The following is a 19,482-nucleotide window of genomic DNA, read 5'->3' as shown; positions in this document are numbered from 1 at the left end:
GACCCTGTATAGTTTGTGCTATTTGTACTAAAAGTAATGAGCAGCATTGTAATGAAGGTGTCTCACCAGTCAACTAAAGCAGTTGGCCAGAAAAAGCAGGTGGAGGCAAGTGGAGTATACAGGCAATCCCGCTGCCATTCAGAAAACAGTGAGCATCCCTAGTCTTTCACAAACACAGAGGCTCCACCCCCCTCCATCTCCACTCACCCCTTCCTTCCTCAGAGGAGTACTCCATCTGGCCTCAAAGGAACGGAAACGACAGTGGCACGCTTGCTGCTCGCAGCAGGGTCGATAAGGATGGCTGGGTATGGAAGGGTGGGCTGGAGAGGGGGAGGGCTGAATAATTTAGAAGGTGAGACACTTCCATGCTTTTCTCCATGCTGAGACAGCATGCTGCTTCCCTCTCACCCCCCGTCCCCCCCTAACCTGGCACCCCCACGTGCACCTAGTCCTTTGGGTGGCTCTATCGGTCACAGGCAACAGGTCCAGCGATCACGAGAACTGCACATGTACACTGAACTGGCCTGTTCTCACCCTCCTCTTCTTCAGTACTCCAGACTGAATGTGGCTCTTTTCCTGCTGCGTCAATTCAGAATCAAAACCATTCCGCACTTCCCCGCGTATGAAAAAGCAGCCATGAATTCAGACCAATCGGCTGCCAGTGTTCAACATCGCAGCAGTGCTTACTTTATATCAGAGGAGCAATGACCCTTCCAAGCCAACTCCTCATCCCAGAAAAAGGGCTGTGTGCTTCATTAAACATTTAACACATCAAAGCTGGGCCAAAAATAACAATGTGAACTCATATGGTAGTATTTCTTAAAATGATTTAGGATTCATGCTTGGAGATAAAATATCTATGTAGTAGCTATTCAGTCTGTTATAGATGCAGCAGATGTAGATAACAAGTGTCCGGGTCTACTACTTGGAGCTATCAAGTTTTGGGAGCATGGTAAATCTGCAACCCAACAACTTTTGACAAATCCAGTGTCCCCAGTAGAGACAGCGTTTCTACTCCGAAAATGGCACATCGATTGTAGGCTCAATGCCAGCCGAGCTGACAAATACAACAGTCATTTTTCTCTCTCTACACTTTGATCATAAGTCCGTTCTATCACAGTCAGCACTTTCATCACCATTAAATGGCAGAGTCTGAGTGGGCCATCCGTCAGGCCATTGATTTTTGATGATTCCGGTTCCTTCTCTGCTGGGACGGTCACACGGCAGGGTGAAGCGCGCTGTTGTTGGGCCTGCTGTGCGCTACAAGGGCCCGCGGGCTGCCCCGGAAACAGAGGAGAAGCATCATCATTCACCATTACGGAATTCTCCCCAGTCTCGGCTGCCACGGAAACGGCACCAGCTGCTACAGTTTTCCCGGAAAGCAGAGCCAAGGATCATAGCAACGGGCTGCGTGAGCCCGTAGACTGCAAGCCTGGTGACCGCATGCTAAGTGGATATGAGATTTAATTTAATCACTGCTATACACAGAGAAATTCTGCACCCAACACATTCACATCAGGAAACATTGCATTTTTTTATGACCTTTTCTTTAGGAATACAATTTGACATCCAAGATACAATGAAACCACAATATGTGTTGGCCATCTACATATGCTCAACACACACCGCAACTATCATTATGAAGTATTAATGATTATCAATACTTCATAATGACGGCTTTATATGTCATGGTGTGTACATTGTTTGTATGTTTACTGGCTTGCTAGGCTCTGTCAATTCAGAGTAGTTTAAATACACTGTCAACCCAAGCCCAGATTAACAACAGTCTTCTGCTCCAGCACCCACACATGTTTAGGAGAGGCAGTATAGGAGATGCATTTGCGTAGATGTTCTGAAAAAACCACCCAATTAATTATTTTTCACATTCTGGCCAAGCACACAAAATCACGCAGTTAAAAAGAAAGACATAATCACTCACAGTAACATTAGTCTGTGAGTTTGGGCCTAGTCACAGACAACTGAATTTCCAAGAAATGCTTCCCTAAAGCACTCATTCTCTCAGATCCATAAAATAACTTCCATGAACGTACAAACAAAAAGCTGGAAATGGCCTCTTTAAAGGAGTTGGACTTAAGTGGCTCCTTCAGTAAGTTAGATAAACTTGCTGACATGTAATCAGTAGTTCACAGGACAAATAATTACATTATACATCCTACAGTATGCAATGAGTACAGTATCCAATAAATTATGATTCCAAAATGAAAACATGCTCTCATTAATTCTTCCATAATTATTTTAGCAATGCTTGCAACTTTACAAATAAGGTAGGTGTGTCAGCATGTGTGCAAGTGGGTAAGTGTGTCCTAATGTGCAAGTGGGCATGAAAGCATACACTTGGATTGTATTTAAATGTATGTATTTACATGGGCAAATTTCCTTGTGTAAATACATAAGCACACTTAAGTGTGTGTATGTGTATACCTGGACACGCGTTTATGATAAGTGGTTAAGTGTGTAAGTGGGCACGCATGCAAGAGTGTAAATGGGAAAGTTTCACAATAATGAAATACAGCAGGGAGAGCCTAAGTGGTGGCTACATGATTGATTTTAGTTTTAATAGCCTGCCAAAAAAACCTACCAATTATCCTTTGATCAACAAAAGGCTGTATTTGGCATTTAATGAATGATCAGGCTCAGTGCTCCCTATTAGCAAAGGAAAGAAAAAAAACAATGCAGCTTTATTACATAAATATATGCTGAGAGCAAGCTGATCAGCAGCCTATTGTGTTCCGGTGTATGGAGCTCCGGATAATTTCCCCAACATTAGTAGTAAACACAAACACAAAAAACAGAATGTGGCTGCCATAGAAGCACAGGCCCAAGGGAGCGAGATAACTGACTGAGATGAGTGAAGGAGGGGAGAAGTGAAGGAGGCAGGGTGAGAGGGAACTGGGAGGGAAACGTTTGTTTTGACAACTCCATTATACTGTACCTCAGGAAGAAGTGTCACCTCCTCTGCTCCCTAGCCCCTCTTACCATAAAGCACAGAGGATTAAAAAAACAAACAAACAAACAAAAAAAACTATGGAATTAAAGAAATTCCAATATATCGCTTTTGTGGAAAAGCGAAATAAAAAGGGGGGCATCAACATCATTGAAAAGCTGATACATTCACCTAATTATCAATAGAAAAAAACAACTTTGTTTCCATAGTGACTGTTATAGTCCATATGGAAAGTGTCTCTTCCTGTTGCCAAGACAACCAGCCCACTGTAAACTCCAAGCTATGCAATGCAAGGAGCCAGTGTTCTTTCCATAAACAAGATGGACAACTCATTGGCTGGAAAAAACTGATCTTTCACATCTTTGTCTGAAATCAGCGCAAAACAAGAGCCTTGCATCTTTAACAAATTGATCGCTGTTCTGAATTTTCACCAAAAAATGATGATTTAAAACATTTCACCACCCAATAGATGCAACTTACTGTAGTCTATGTTGCAGCTAGCAATATAAATATGGTTAAATAACTGTGCTGCAAGTTTGACTCCCTGTGAAGGTATTCAACCTGAACGGCCTCAAACCTGGTTGAAATCTGAATCGTGCCAATGTCAAAGGAGGGAGGGTGGCAGCTGTGTGAGATTATGATGTGTCGTTGCAAAGAGGTCACCCCAGGTGATCATGGTTGGACATGGTTGGGCTGCACATAATGCATCTTCTGACTCATGTCTGTGCGAACTTGTGGGCTGCAGTGTGAAAAGAAGCAGCAGTGATATCACATGCTTTGGAGGAGAGTGTGTGCTCGTTTGCACTCTCTTGAATCAACAATGCTCAACTGCAACAAGTGCCGCAGAGTGAGCATAAAAGGAGATAAGCATACAAAAAAAACCGGTTTCCGAAACAGATACAGCTCAGTAAGCCACCCTCGATAAAGGCAGCTAGATAATAATGATAAGTCATTATTATTATTATTATACCCATTTAAATTCTACTATTGGTAGGCCCCTTATTTTAAAAATATTTTAAAAATACATAAATATTTTATTAGAACTCACAAGGCAGAAAGGATGGGGTCGACATCCTGTTAAACGGACTTGGCAGCATGTAGCAACCACACAGGAAAGCCCATCTCATAGCAGCATGAGGGCTATAAACAGAAACCTCAAATTCAGCCCTGTAAATGACTTGTGTACAACACAATGTGCTCTATTAGATGCACAGGAACATTACACATGAGAAACACTAGAACACAAAAGATTAGAAATGCCACAGGAACACACTGTGGGATCAGCAAACAAATTTCTGCACACAAACACACACATGCAGCCACACACACACACGAGCGCGCACAAGCAGCCACACACAAATGCACACACGCCAGCAGACACCCGAACACACACACACACACTTAGGTGGAAGCTTTTCAAGTTATAATACACTTACAAAATTCCAGGATTACACATGAAAGGACTGTACATTTACCACGTTAAATGAGTCATTCAGTGCCAGCCAAAATGACTTGTGAAAATCCGTTAAGCCTAATAATGACATGAGCGCTTTACTGCCACTAAATGAAAATAAAACTAAACACATGAATTACTGCAGTGGGAGGCACAGAGTACTGCTCTTCAGAAAGACAAGGATACACATAAGCCATTTAAATGTCTAAGTGAGATAATGGGTTTACCCCGATTCCATTAGCAAGACACCGCAGAGAGACTTTACTTGAAATAAAGGGTAACTAAATAACACTGTGGTTAATTCCCAGGAACAAATTGGATGGCATCCCCAATCAGTTTAACTACTCCATCTGACAGTCGGCCAAAAACTCCTCATCCCCCACTCTTATCCAGGCCAAACTATGTACTGAGGGCTATATTAGTATAACCATTTTAACCATTTGAGTTGAGGTGTGAACTGTACTTGCAGCGGAACAGTCTTCCTTTGGGCTTCATTCATGAATAGGTTATCGCTTGTTAAGGCAAGCCTGATATTCATCTCCCGCTGCAAGACAAGAAAAGAGTGCAGGGTGCCCTTAGACAGGGCAGGCCATGGAACTGCAGACTGGCAGGATGAGATTATACATGTGATAAGAAGTGGCAGAATGAATGGCCAGTTCCTTTAACAGGGCGAGGCCCTGCGGATTTGCATTTCTCAGAGGAGGACAGGGCTCCTTTTAACTTTCGCAGCTGATCTGGAGTGGCTTCTGAGCACAAGGTGACTGGAGTGTGAAGAGAAATGAAAGTAACACAATCATTTCTAGAAGAAGTGAGGTTTTGCAGCTGCCTAGGTGTGATCGTTCCTTAGAACAGGGAAGTCCTCATGAGTAATAGGCGAGTAAGGAGCTGGCTCCCTTTATCCAGAGGCTTTCTTCAATTCACGCGGAAAGATGGCATACAATGTATGCTTTTACAGAGCAAAGCAGAGATCAATGAAGCATGTCAGAGATTTTTATTCATAGTACTGAAAACACAGCATATGAATGTTTTTGCAAGTCAAGGGAAACTGGACTAAGCTGTTTATTATCACACAATGCTTATTATCAACATTACAAATAACTGGTTATAGAGGATTCCCATTTGTGTCACTAAGTTCTTCAGATGGAAGACGTGGTCATGTTAGGAGTCCCCACCCCCACTTTCCATCTCAGTAGCAAGCTGCCTTATAGGCCTTTATGAAGGAAGGGCCAGAGGACAGAGAGAGAGAGGCAGCAGTATACCAAAATGGTAAGGCAACTGAACCAATTCCAAGGTTGTGCATTTCATTCTGAAGTCAATGCACTCCGAAGATACCCTGGTCAGGGTAATTAACCTGAAATGCTTCAGTAAATACCCAGTAAGGAATTATATGTAAAGAATGTATGCTGTGTAATTCCCTTTAGTTAAGAGCTTCCGCTACATGCCTACAATGTTATATAAACACGGGATAGGTTACTGAAACTGTCAAAATAAATGTATTAACGTCAACCGGTGAACTAAACCAATTAACCCAATTTGTAATCTTCTTTTAAAAAGTAAGGAATTTTTTCATCAACACATTAATCCATCAGATGTCAGCGCTTTTTAAAACTGAAACGATGCGCTATTGTTTTGCCACTCGTTGAAGACAAAGCATATCACTCAATATTCTAACAAATGACACCGAGTACGCATGGAATCCAGTTTTAGCTTCCACTCACTTTCAACCAGTATAAACAGGTTTAGGTCCATAAAAAGTATCAACATAAAAATTATGCTTTGCTAACCATGGGGTTTATAAATGCACATTTATATCAAAAGGCATACCTTCAAAATAAATTATACATTTAATTCATTTTTTCCACATATCACCAAAATCTCCAGCTGTTCAATCATCAGGCCAAACGCGGTCTGCCGGCACTTTCATCAGCTGACTCAGGAATTCCGCATTTTGAAGGGGACAGAAAGCATACAGAAGCAACAAAGGCACATATGGCGTGTTTTCAAAATGTTCAATTCTCCATTGATATACAGCTATCAAAAGCCCAAACGAGCAACTTAGGATACTCACCGAAGCAGTTCAATTTATTCTTATCGTTAACATCATTCATATATACAGCACTCCTTCATGAAAGAAAGTGTGTTTCTACAAGCACAGTCAGCCTTTCACTACTATGTGAGACCGGAAGACGTATGTTCATGGTGTACAATAGTGACAAATCATTATGAAATTATAGCGCTGTAGAGCCACAAACTGTTATTTTAACTCAATGAACGGAAAACCTCGAGAAGGAAAACAACTAGCTACTGTCGACAGTGTATACAACATCAAACATCACCCAATGTCACACAAAATCAACAAACCTCACCCAGCACATACGTCATACAACGGAACACTACACAATGCAACACAAAGGCGCCACGCAGACGAGCTGCAGGCCATTGTGCCTTTTCCACACTCTGGAGTCCACCCCCCCTCGTCTGGCACATCGTCACGGAGCCCGTTCAAATGGAAGATTTTCTTTCCACATGTTGGTTTTGCGCAGTGTGGCTACACTGCAGATCCTTGGCGGCAGAATGTGCTGAGAGGTCCCGTTGTGGGGGTGGGGGGGATTAAGAGTGGCTTGGCGTCTAAACTCCCTGAGCTGACAGACCTGGCTGAACTATGCTGGCTCTACAAGCCAAACTCATACAGCCCTCAGCCCTGGCTCATTTCCCCTGTTCTACAGGGAGATGTGCGGAATCCAGAATTCCCAACAGGAGTGGGCTGTGTCCACGTGCACCGAATTCACATTAATCTCAGCATTACTGCAGCTACGGGGCCCTCTGGCTTTGGGAAAGACCAGGCCTGGATCCCAACAGCTTTTCCTACTCAAGCCTGGTGGAGACTTGTGCTGCATGCCAAACCCAAGACCAAACAGACAACATCCACCAGGAATGCTTTCATTTCCTGGGAAAGCCACACATAGGACAACAGGTGCCAGGGGCCCACCATTTTGAGTTTTTCGCTTTGAAAAAGATCAAAAATATATTTTATGCATTACATTTATTAGACTTCATTTATTAGACAATAAGCCAGAACTACAACTACAGCAAACAATAAAATTTGTATGAATCACAGACAAAAATGCAAAAAATCTAATCAAAATAAAAGACACACATTTCAACATTTGCTTGAGAATGCACTCATATCTTAGATACATGGAAGATAAATTTATGAATGAATGAATAAATAAATAAATAAATAAATAAACTGCCGGCTTAAAATGAAAAAGATGTTTGTCTAGTTCTAAAGAAGCATCACACTATGTTGAAATGGATTTCCTGCTTCATATGGTGCAAATTCTCAATCACCTCGGCCGTAGAGGTATAAGCACTCGCCTACCACCGCAGAGACGCGGTTTAAATCCCTGGCAGCGGTACTTCCGGCTTGGTCAGACGTTCCTACGAACACAATTGGCAGTGTTCGCGGGTGGGAAGCCGGTGAGGGTATGAGTCCTGATCGTTGCATTAGCGACTCCTACTCATTGGTCGGGGCGCCTGTTCAGCAGGGAGGGGATCTGGGGGAGATAGCGTGAACCTCCGCACGCGTTACGCTCTCCCAGTGAAACACTCTCCTCGCTGTCAGGTGAAAAGAAGCGGCTGGCGACTCCACATGTATCGGAGGAGGCATGTGGTAGTCTACACCCTCCCTAGACCAACAGAGGATAGCGCATCAACCAGGACCGTGATTCACACGGGGAATTGGTATAACGGCTAAATTGGGGAGAAAATGCGAGAAAAAAAAAAAAAAAAACATTTTCAGTCACCTCACTGGATCTGAATACATCATCCACTCCCGGAACTTAACGCTGTTATTCTAACATGAGCAAACAGCAGCAAGACAACACCAATCAGGTTGTGAAATCAGAAGCAGCTCGACAATGATGTGCTCTGGTCACCACACCCGTCCGCACACTATATGGAATTAATCAATGGGGAGTATGAAATTTGTGTTAGCGTGATGATCAACGGTCATGCCTAGACACCCCAGTGCCTAGGGAGGTGGCTGTAATCACCCTTTTTAGACCTTCTGAAATGACAACTGGCTCTCGCTGATGAGTTATTTCCTCCGGCCACTGATGCTGTCCTTCGCTCTGTCGTGCCGCATCATCAACACCGCCTGATGGTAATGATGAAAAAGCACCAGTCGCCACAGACTGATAGCAACTGGTGAAAAAACGCCGGTCCCCTAAGGGTAATAATGACCATCAGAAAAGCGCCTGTCGCCAGCGAGCCTGGGAGGAGGAATTAATAGAAAAAGGGTCTGATGGCTGAATGTGAAAAGAAACCCTTTTTTTGTTTCGGTTTTGGCACCTAGGCGGAATGTAGCGGTCCGTGAAGACCAATTATTCAAAAGACACTTACGTCCCCAGAACTTCTTTGAAGTCGTAGATCTCCTTAATGTCTGAAGTCTTCTTTTTCCAGGCATGTCCATCATCTCCCAAAGGCATCTTACTGTCGTTGCGCTCGGCCACAGGGAAACTACCAGAGAGGAGAGATGGATCATTCAGCCAGCGAAATTCTTCTTACCACCTCAGAATGCCTCCAGCTCTACAGAGAATAAGCTGTAAACTGATAAGAGATTGTAAAAAGTACATGCAATCCATAACAAGCTATCCAGGAAAAAGTAGAAAATAATAATAATAATAATAATAATAATAATAGTATCAGTTATTGAAACATTATTATTATCAGCCATTACATACTTCAGGCCATGCAGCCTCTTGAAATGTCGTGATTGTTTGAATGCATACCTAATTATGTTGTTAGCCTGTGATTCAGCAAACAGGCAGTCACGATCAATATCAGTCACTGCCAATATGGTAATATGTTGTTACATATGTCATATGGATCAAATAATCACCATAATCTAATGCAATATGCCATTATGGGCAGGCTCTATGTTCACTTTAATGCAACATCATATACAGCTGTTGTTAATGGTTTGGTGCTCTGCATTTTACCCTTTGTTTTATTTTTTAATAAGCCTACAATTTTATTTTAGCCCCGTTTCCATGAATCACTTCAGTTGTATTGGAAGTCTTCTTTTTCCACTGAGGTCAGAAATGCATTTTCAGAGAGAGAGAATACGATCTTTCTAAGATACAGCAACAACCAGAATCTGGTGGCACAGGAATGCAGACCATCCAGTTCTTCCTTCCCTCCATAAAATGTTAATCAAGTAGGCCTAATACAGGTTTTCTACTTGTGTGACATTGTTCCAACCTGCTGTACTTAAGATCCATGCAGCTCAAAAGCCAGACCACCACACGGGCCCTTATGCTACTCCAGGCCACTGCAAGGTAACCTTCAGACAATCGGGCATGGACCCCCCACCTCTCACCTCCCACCTCCCATACAGACAACAAGAGAGGAAACAAACACTTGCAATCCGTTACAGTTTACTTTCTTTTCATGTTAGCTTGTGTATTTTCCTCAACCCATTCAGGAACAATTCCAGGGCCTCTTCTAAAGCTAGAAAAGGTGCATGGTAAACTCCCACTTCCCCCACCCCTCCAAAAAAAGCTTCCTGCATTGGTTGCAGATGGCACAGTTATGACTTGAGAGGCATTACTGGTCTTCCAAAATTAGGGAGAAAATGGATAAGGAGAATGATTGTACTACATTTGCTCAAATCTCAAATGCCTCACACTCCGCATACAACTGACTCTTCTGCCGCTCCATTCAAGCAACAGTCTTTCGGTTTCTCTTCTGCTCAATTTCTTCCTTCCTCTTTCAAGATGACGCATCATTCATGTTCCACAGGGCTTCTGTGCATATATATGTATGTATATGTATGCATATATATATATATATATCTGAGGCTAAACTGGTCTTTGGGCTGTGTGGGGTAGACACGACTGTTTCAGTTTGAAACCAGTTGGGAAAAGCAGCATGACTCAGACAGAAATAACACTGCTTGTATCAGCCCATATTCTGTGATTTCTCAGCATTACTACACTGAAGACTGTAGCATATGATGGCAGGGTTACTCAAGCAATGACATAATCGTTTATTTTTGACTTGACTATTTTCTCTTTCTTCAACAACAAAAAAATATGTCAGAAACAAGGAAAATCAGCCTGTCGTTGTGGCATTACCCCTGACTTTCTGACTTTCTTTCAAACAGAATCAGACAGAGGGCAGAGCTGTTGACTCATCCCAGCTTTTAGAAACATAAGTCGACCGCATTTCCCCCTACTGCCAAGCCCAGCCGCTACTACTCAGCCATTCGACAGAAGTGGACCTACAGGCTAAAGCTACAGGCGTCTAGATCAAAAAGAATTTCTCTAACCATATTCCAAAAACACCCAAGGTATCTGAAGTCTCCAGTAAAAGATTTCCATGTCTCCATTAACTGGCTTCCTCGGTAAAAGCGTTATTCTGCTTTAAACCTATACGGACCGCTGAAATATCCATCCAACATGACACTTTCCCTGGATTCCGTTGCTTGGGAACACCAGAGGAAGGTTTACAACGAGCCATGGAGACAAATGTACAAAATGAAGAACTGTACAGAGTTCAGGTAACCAGGCAGACAAGTCTATTTACTGGCAGCCTCCTCATAAGCACACAAAAATGAAGGTGAATCAGCAGGTGAATATACAAAATTCCCCAATAACTACAAATGACCTCCGTCAAAGTCTCATTGGATTACCGTGACCAACTGGCCTCTATCATTGAAGACAATGGAACTTGCCATCTGATAAATGGGGATACTAGTGAATGACGATCATTCCCTGAATCAGTCCACTCTGGTGTGGCAGTGCTGCCTCTCTCCTCTTTAAAAAAAATACATTGCTCGCTCCCCATTCATATGAGTTTAGCTGTGCAGTGTGCTGTCGCACGCCCTTGGAGGTCTTCTGCCTCCTTTTTTTGTCCGGATTTGGTGTTGCATGTTTCCATGGAAACATAAAGGGGAATTATGGCTCCTGGAAAAACCAAACTGCAACCCCAGAATTTTAGTTTTAGTTTAGTTTATTTATTTGACGATTCACTTTAAAAGGACAATTGCATGGTTGCAAACACCAATGTACATGCACAATTAAAAGAGCATCAAGGATAGCAAAAAAGTCACAGGACGTATTTCTATTGTGGTCCTTGGTGCAGCTAGAAGGTGCAGAGCATTAAGGTGCAGAGAACACAATGTTTGTTTTAGTCCTTTGGTTGGCAGTAAATTCAGTGCATGGCAGTGATTCCAGGAAAGCTGTGTGTGAGTGTGTGTTGCTCCTGAACTAGGCCAACAGTACTGACACGGCTCATATTTTGTCTCTGAAAGGCAAAAGCTCTGCATGGAGCATTCACATGCTCAATTAGGAAAGTAGGTAGGAAACGGCCTATGCGGATGGCTTGTGGCAGTTATTACAACTTGTCCTTTATTCTCAACACAGGAAGTCAAATACAGAAGTTGCAACATCCTCATGACTTTGTGGGCTTAAGCAAGCCTAATGGACACAAAGCACTCATATTTGGCCTCTGACAATAATGATATCAAGCCAAAGCTACTGTATGTGATACCAGTAGGCTATAGCATGAACGTTTGCTCATTGCATGAATTATGCCGTCATTCCAGACCGAAACTGCTGGACTTCATCTACAGTCCAAAGTTAAGGTTTTCCCTGGAATGATTGCTGCTCCTTTCTTATCCGTTTAATGTTGACATCATTGAGAGCCATTTACTTTCACATCTTACTGACCTATTAAGTAATGCTAAAAGGGTGAGCTGATATGGGTCAGCATGACAAACATAAGAAAAGCACCCAGAATCTGTGAGTCAGCCTGGTGAATAAAACTGTTGAGCCACCAAGGAATAAAACTAAAAGTGGATAATGTAGCCTACACCATGTCTGTTGTTTGATTCAAGCTTGACCCATGTCACTAAGTTACATTTACCATTAGTTTCACAGGTCTGAAGCCTCACACATCAGGGGTGAAACAAAAGCATTGAGGCCCAATGTCACACTTACGTGGCTAGGTTTGAAAATATCACACATTTCAATGAAAATATCGTGCGGGTTTCAGACAGCAAATTTAGGGTAAACCGTAAACTGGTGAAATGGATACATTTTTTAAAATAAATTAATGAAATTAGAGAGAGATTTGTATGAGTTCACAAAATTCTTTAAAAAAAATTATATTTTTAAGTAGCCTAAATGAGGTTCAGTTGTCCAAGATAGAGCAAAAACCTGCTAATATTTTTTTAAATGATTGTAAACAACGCCCAGGGAAGAAAAATGACATGGGAAGGATCACAAAGCATGAAGAATGTAGACTTTCTGATAGAATTTGAGCTGTCATGTCTACGCTATTTTGCAATATGTTGCTGTACATACTCACAATGTTTTAAATCCATTAAAACAGATTTTTGCTACTTCTTCAAGGGTGGCATTCCAATGGAGAAGTGTACAAATAGCTAGTGGCCCTGTGTGTAGCCAGGGTCATATTCCAGCACAAAAGCAACAAATGTGAGATTTTTTTAAGTGAATGTTTAGCCTAGGCCTATATGAATGTGTTAATAATGAGACACTTCTAATTTACAGTCATTTGTCCATTTTCGTGATTCACAGAAAACATAAAAATTAATTAAATCAGATTTTTGTCTTTTAAGTTTACTACACAGTCATTTATGTGCTCATTCTGAGACAGTGATGTTTCCAAGAAGGGCCAATACTGCAACCAAACCTCCAAAAGGGAAATAAAACAACAGATGCACACAGTATGATGCTCAGACTGCTGAGCCAGCAATAAGAGAATTTAATTACATAAATCATATTTCCACCAAGGTTGTTAAGGGTTTAACAACTGCATATTCTCATTTGAGACTGAACACAAGCTGACCAGAACATTTCAAGATCGTGGAAAATGTGTTCAAATGCAAGTCCATTCAAAAAAAAAAAAAAAACAAGCCATGGTTATGTACACTGAAATATGCCCATGTTAGTCAGAATATTTCTCCCAAAAGTTATATTATATGTTAAATTATATATTAATACATATCACTGTAAACAAAGTATTTGAAAAGCTTGCTTAAGACTATGTTACTGAATGTTTGCATGCACGTCGCAAATAAATGACAAATGGATATAACACTACGGTTATCCACTGTGCATGTATCTTGGCAAGCAAAGATGATGGACTGATGGACTGATGAGCTAATGGACTGAACAAAGTAAATAATATATAGCATATAGGAATAAAGCATCAAATAAAAGCAAATTTCACCGGAGAAGAAGAATCAGATGCATGCATTTCACAATGTAGCCTATGTCACGCCAGTTGTACAAATCTCAATCTTCAATCTTGTCTTTTGTTATTCTAAATGTGCTAAAGACAAACAGATTCTCTAACTGTCTGAATGATAGCCTATTTGCATAAAAGTTACTGTCCCTCTGTTTGTGTGCAACTATAAAGAGAGTCTGACAACACGTACACAAACTATTTGAGTGTATACTGTAGGCCTGTCCTTTTGTTAACTTGGCTAACTATTTTTTAACTATTCATGCATGTAATCTGCCTTACCAAGATGCAAATCTCTGTGCATTTAACATTAATTACCTGCATGTAAACATGTTTACAAATGTGATCTGTATTTTTTAATCAGACATACAGAGCATAAGGGAGCATAAGCATCCTCAACATACCAGAAAAATTTCAGTTGTGGATCTAATCTCCACAACAACCCATTTAAGAAAGCAAAATGTAGACTATCGCCTAACTCTCAACATGGGTGACACTTTTTCAACTTTAATATAGTAAAGTAAGATGTTTACTGATCCAAACCATCAGAGATATAAATAAACAACTAAATAGCCTAAATGAGTCAAAAATAAAAATGAGCACATGCATGCTGAGCTCTCAACAAGACTCTACAAAGAAAATGGAACTACATTTCTATTTTCTACCGACAGCGCCTGCTGATCAGGAAATGCTCACCAGCACCCATTCCCTTTCAAAAACAAAACAATGTGTTGGAGAAAATAAAAGATACAGCAAGCTTGAAATAAACCATGTGTATAAACACATGGTAGTATTCATTTCGCATGCAGCATTTACCATGTAAAACATATAAATGTAAAAATAATAAGAACTTATTGAGTACTCACTGATTTCCCATGGCTGCACAGTGAACAGAAGAAACAAATACTGTGACATCACAGCCAATCAAAGGCTGGGTCAGGTTAATGCTAATATAGAGCAGTATGACGCAATGGGAGATTCTGCAGCAAATAGGCCTATCTGCCTGCTAAGAGCTAGGGGTTAGGTCCCCCTTTGAGTGAAACCCACCACCCCACCTCCCACCCAACCACTTCAGAAATACAGGAAGTGGGGACCCTGCTCTGGAAGAGCACTCACTAACCAAACTGAGCAACCTATAATAGGCATGACGCTACACAACATGTAATAATGCACATGAACCATGATCATCCTTCTGCAATTTAGCATATCCTTTGCACAATACAGCAACAAGTTCTGACTGCGAGGCAATAGTAGTGATGTATTTTCTGTCTTGTCTTTTCTTCAGTCAGGGTCATTTAGATAAATTGCAGATACAAATAAATTCCTGATCTTACGGAACAAACAAAGTCCATGTCCAATTATTTGAGAGACATCTGATAACAGTGGAAGTTCTGCAATACATCCGAATACCAAAGGGCACAGTGGGAGTGTCTGTTCATAGCACAGTCACAGCCAGGTGGCTTATCTCTAACCACTTACTGTATGCGTCAATCACTTCACAAAGATGCCTATTATGACAGTGGGCTTTCTGGTCATAGGACATTAAAGACAATTTTGTACACTAGATTATGAGCCAAACAGTGACTCAACAAATGCAAATGTACACACCAAACGGAAGATAATAGTCTCTGAAAGCACTATATTTAAATAAGACGCTTGCTGTCCAACAACGGCTCTGTACTGGCTGTCCTCTGTATTGTACCACGCTTCTCCTACACAAAAAGAAGCTGAAGCCCCTGAAGGATGAGAACCCCCTTCAGAAGTCTACAAGACATCTTGAGTGTCTGCAGTAATACCCATCCATCCTGTTTTCTGAGAAAAAAAGTGTTAATCCCTCTCAGTACAATATGAGCATCCAATTCCTACTCATTGTCAAAGATTATAAATTAATTTTTTGTTTATAAATTAAGAAAAACATATATATATTACTGATATCAAAGATAAATTGGAAATTAATACAGCATCTATCTGGTTCTCTAGAACTCATCCAAAGGACATATTACAGTGAGCTTGATAATGCTTGGGACAAACACATTTTCTTGATTTGACTCTGTACCCCACAATTTCAGATTTGTAATCCAACAATTCACATGTGGCTAAAGTGCAGATTCTCAGCTTTTATCAAAGGGTATTTCAACATTTTGATTTCACTGTGTAGAAATTGCAGCAGTTTTCAATGCACCATAATGTTTGGGACAAATGGCTTCACAGGTGTTTCTGATTAGTCATAGTCAGGTGTGTTCAGTTGCGTCATTAGTGCAAATGCGGCCTGAAGACTTCTCTTCAGACTATACCAAGACTAACCACCACCACGCTGTATATTTCACTCTAAATCTCCGCCCCCCCCTTTTTTCATGACACTTGTTACATGTTGCCACATCCCAGCACTTTTTGGTAATTTGTATTTGTCCTAATACTGTAGTTTATTCTTCTGCCTAGTTGGCTTTGCAGAGGTTAGGCTAGGTCTGAATAGTGTTCACTGTCTGAACTAAACTGTGTCCTTGGCTAGAAATAGCTGTACAAAATAAGTATTGTACCTTACTGAACCTGTGTTTAGCTGTTGTCTATGACCATGAAATGCACTTTTTGTACGTCGCTTTGGATAAAAGCGTCTGCCAAATAAATGTAATGTAAAATGTAATGTAAATATAAGAGTGCTTTCAGTATCTAGTCTTGAGTTGTGCCAATGAAAGTCAAAGTAGCCATTATGTGGCTGAGGAATCAGAAAAAATAGAGACATAGGCCAAGCCTTAGGCTTACTAAAATCAGCTGTTTGGAACATCATTAAGAATAGAGTACTGGTGAGCTCAGAAATCGCAAAGGGTCTGGTAGACCAAGGGAAAACCTCTACAGTTGATGATGGAAGAATTTTCACCATAATGAAAGAAACCCTCAAACACCTGTCTGACAAATCAGAAAAACTCTTCAGGAGGCAGGCGTGGAAGTGCCAGGGACTACTGTCCGCAGAAGACTTCACAAACAGAACTAGAGAGGCTACACTGCAAGATGCAAATCACTAGTTAGTCACAAAAACTGGATGGCCAGGTTACAATTTGCAAGGAAGTACTTCACAAAAGCCTGCAGAATTCTGGAAAAAGGCCTTGTGGACAAATGAGACCAAGATTCATTTGTATCAGATGGCAAGAGCAAAGTGTGGAGGCCAAAAAGAACAGTCCAATATCCAAAGAACCCCCTCATCTGTGAAACATAGTGGTGGGGGTGTTATGGTTTGGGCATGTGTGGCTACCACAAGTACTGGCTCACTTGTCTTCATTGATGATTTAACTGTTGATAGCAGCAGCAGAATGAATGCTGCAGTGTACAGAAACATCTCATCTGCTCAAGTTCAGACAAGTGCATCCAAACTCATTGGATGGTGCTTCATCCTACAACAAGACAATGATCTCAAACATACTGCTAAAGCAACAAAAGAGATTTTTCAAAGCTAAAAACTGGAATATTCTTGACCGAGTCATTCATGTAATCTGAATCCAATTGAACATACGCTTCATGTGCTGAAAAGAAAAGTAAGGCAACTAGCCTGGCCCCTGAAACAAGCAGGAGATGAATATAGCAGCAGTACAGGCCTAGCAGACCATCACCAGTAAAATAAATAAATAAATAAAAAACTCAGCACGTAGTAATGTCTATGGGTCACAGACTTCAAGAATTGCATTGCATGCATGCAAAGGATATAAGAAAGTAACATGACTACTTTCATTTATATACCATATGCCAAACATTACGGTGCCCTTAAATGGGGGGGGGGGGGGGGGGGGGGGTGGTGCTATGCATAAAAGGTGTGTTCCTTTCAATATGTTGGTATAAAAATACCCTTTAAAAAAAGGGTGTATAAAAATACCCTTTTAAAAAGGCTGAGAATGTGCACTTAAAACACATGCGAAATTGTTTGATTACAAATCTAAAATTGTGGAGTACAGAGCCAAATCACCAAAAAAAAATTTAAAAGTCTTTGTCCCAAACATTATGGAACTCACTGTATGTTACGTGAAGGATATACCAAGGTCTCATCAGTGCTCAAGATAAAAACACTGGCTGTAACCACACAAGTGCCGTTGTACTTAAAATTTGGTTTACCAATTACAGTACTTACAATTTAGTGGATTTGCAAGGCACAGTATGTGTTTTTGTTAGGACAGACACCAGCACTGCTTCATGCTGTGATGCGTCATTGTGTCCCTCCAAAATATAAGACTTTGGGCTTTTCTGTCACACAACATATACAATTTTGATATCCTTGTCACAGATAAGGCTGTTAGGCTACATGTGAGCCTGCACAATGTCATTGGTCACAGGTAACAAGATTTCTCAATGCCAGCCAACACTGAGACCAGCACTGTCGACATCGTAAAATCTCGATTGAAGCAATCCAACCACAGAACGTTGTCGGCTAAGAATATCCTTCTCATTTATCTTATTAATTGATAACCTGCAGGCGCCTTCTGGTAGCCAGCGCTGTAGATGATGTGTAAAATGCTTCCAGACAGGGAATTCCTATCTGGAGAGCGTCAATGCCTGGAACACGGGTAAAAAAGAGACGGGGTTCATTTTGCCTGTTCAATAATCTAAACGTCGATCTTGCAATAGACGGAAACATTGCATGCATTCTGAAAGCTAATGGTGCTGCAACTGGACATTAGTTAACCTTGGTTACTTTGCATGGTATTTCCTAAGCACTCGCTTTCCATAGACCCTTCATATCAATCAACCAATCAATCAATCAATCAAATCCCAACGTTGAGAGCTATATCCAACCGATAGGATCTGCTATGTGAATATAATTCAGTGTCATTCCTTAAAGACACAGCAAGGACTTGGAGATCAGTTGCGTTAACTTTCAAGCATATAATTCCAAATCAGTCAGATATTTTGCTCTAGAAATGAATCGTTGTAATTTTTCGTTTGCAAGCTTTCCAAAATTGTTCAAACCAAAAAATAATAACAAATGAATTAAAAAATAATTTTAAAAAATCCAATCGAACTATACATCACATTCATAGCCAATAAAAAATTTCGCCGTGCCAGTTTGCTTCGTTGCTCACCAAAAATAGCTACCAAGAAAAGAAACTGACGTCCATGTACACTCAGCGAGACGCAATTACAGTAGACCATGCAGATGGCTGTATAGTTAATTATGTTCATTCGCTTGCGTACTTACTTGCTACCTTTCTCTTCACTTGGTGCCGCCTAACGTCACCCCATGTGGTACACTATAAAATCCCTAAAAATTACTTATCTGCCTGCAAAGATGCACAGTGCACAATTATCCAGGCTACCCATTTCATCTGCAAAATGACAGCTAGGGGATAACTCGTACTACATATACGTTAACCATAGTTTTGATTTTCGTTAACGTTACTGGCTGGCGAACAAGTGATCTCGATAGTATGAGTGTAGTTCTGACGACACAGCTACCTAGTTTGTAAAGGGGTACAGGTTGCATTGACTCAATGAAGCGAAAGGCTCAATTATCAAACCATCTAAAATACCCATAGCAAGCTACTTAACAGTTTAGATAAGACACATTAGTTATTCTAGCTAGCTAGTCCGTAACATTACATCCCAAGTTTCACTTAATAAATTAGTTACCTAAACAACTAACCATTAGACACAGCAAGCCGGGATTCCAAAAAACATCCTCACCTGTAATTGCACGACCTCGAAAGTATCTCCCTCTCTGTCTCTGCAATTTTGATCTTCGTTCGCGAAAACTGGCTCCTTTGACAACCCTCCAACACTTTCCTGACGTCATATTTATTAGCGGAGG

At 41.0% G+C, this 19,482-nt stretch overlaps 1 protein-coding gene across 2 annotated transcripts in view; it reads right to left on the bottom strand.

The window, feature by feature from the left end:
• The window catches only part of camk1b (calcium/calmodulin-dependent protein kinase Ib), a 46,258-nt gene extending 26,776 nt beyond the window's left edge, over window positions 1-19,482 (bottom strand). Inside the window, exons 1-3 of one of the 2 annotated variants that reach the window (XM_035388316.1) lie at window positions 19,359-19,482; window positions 14,561-14,573; window positions 8,823-8,939 (exon numbers count right to left, since the gene is read on the bottom strand). In XM_035388316.1, coding sequence (XP_035244207.1) covers window positions 8,823-8,939; window positions 14,561-14,573; window positions 19,359-19,467 — 239 coding nt within the window. In that variant the 5' untranslated portion in view covers window positions 19,468-19,482. The remainder of the gene's footprint in view (window positions 1-8,822; window positions 8,940-14,560; window positions 14,574-19,358) is intronic. The other variant, XM_035388317.1, reaches the window with a different exon arrangement.

Source organism: Anguilla anguilla, chromosome 13 (assembly GCF_013347855.1).
Source record: "Anguilla anguilla isolate fAngAng1 chromosome 13, fAngAng1.pri, whole genome shotgun sequence".
NCBI lineage: Eukaryota > Metazoa > Chordata > Actinopteri > Anguilliformes > Anguillidae > Anguilla > Anguilla anguilla.
Note: the sequence above shows the minus strand (reverse complement) of the source record. Positions and strands in the feature narration are given on the sequence as shown.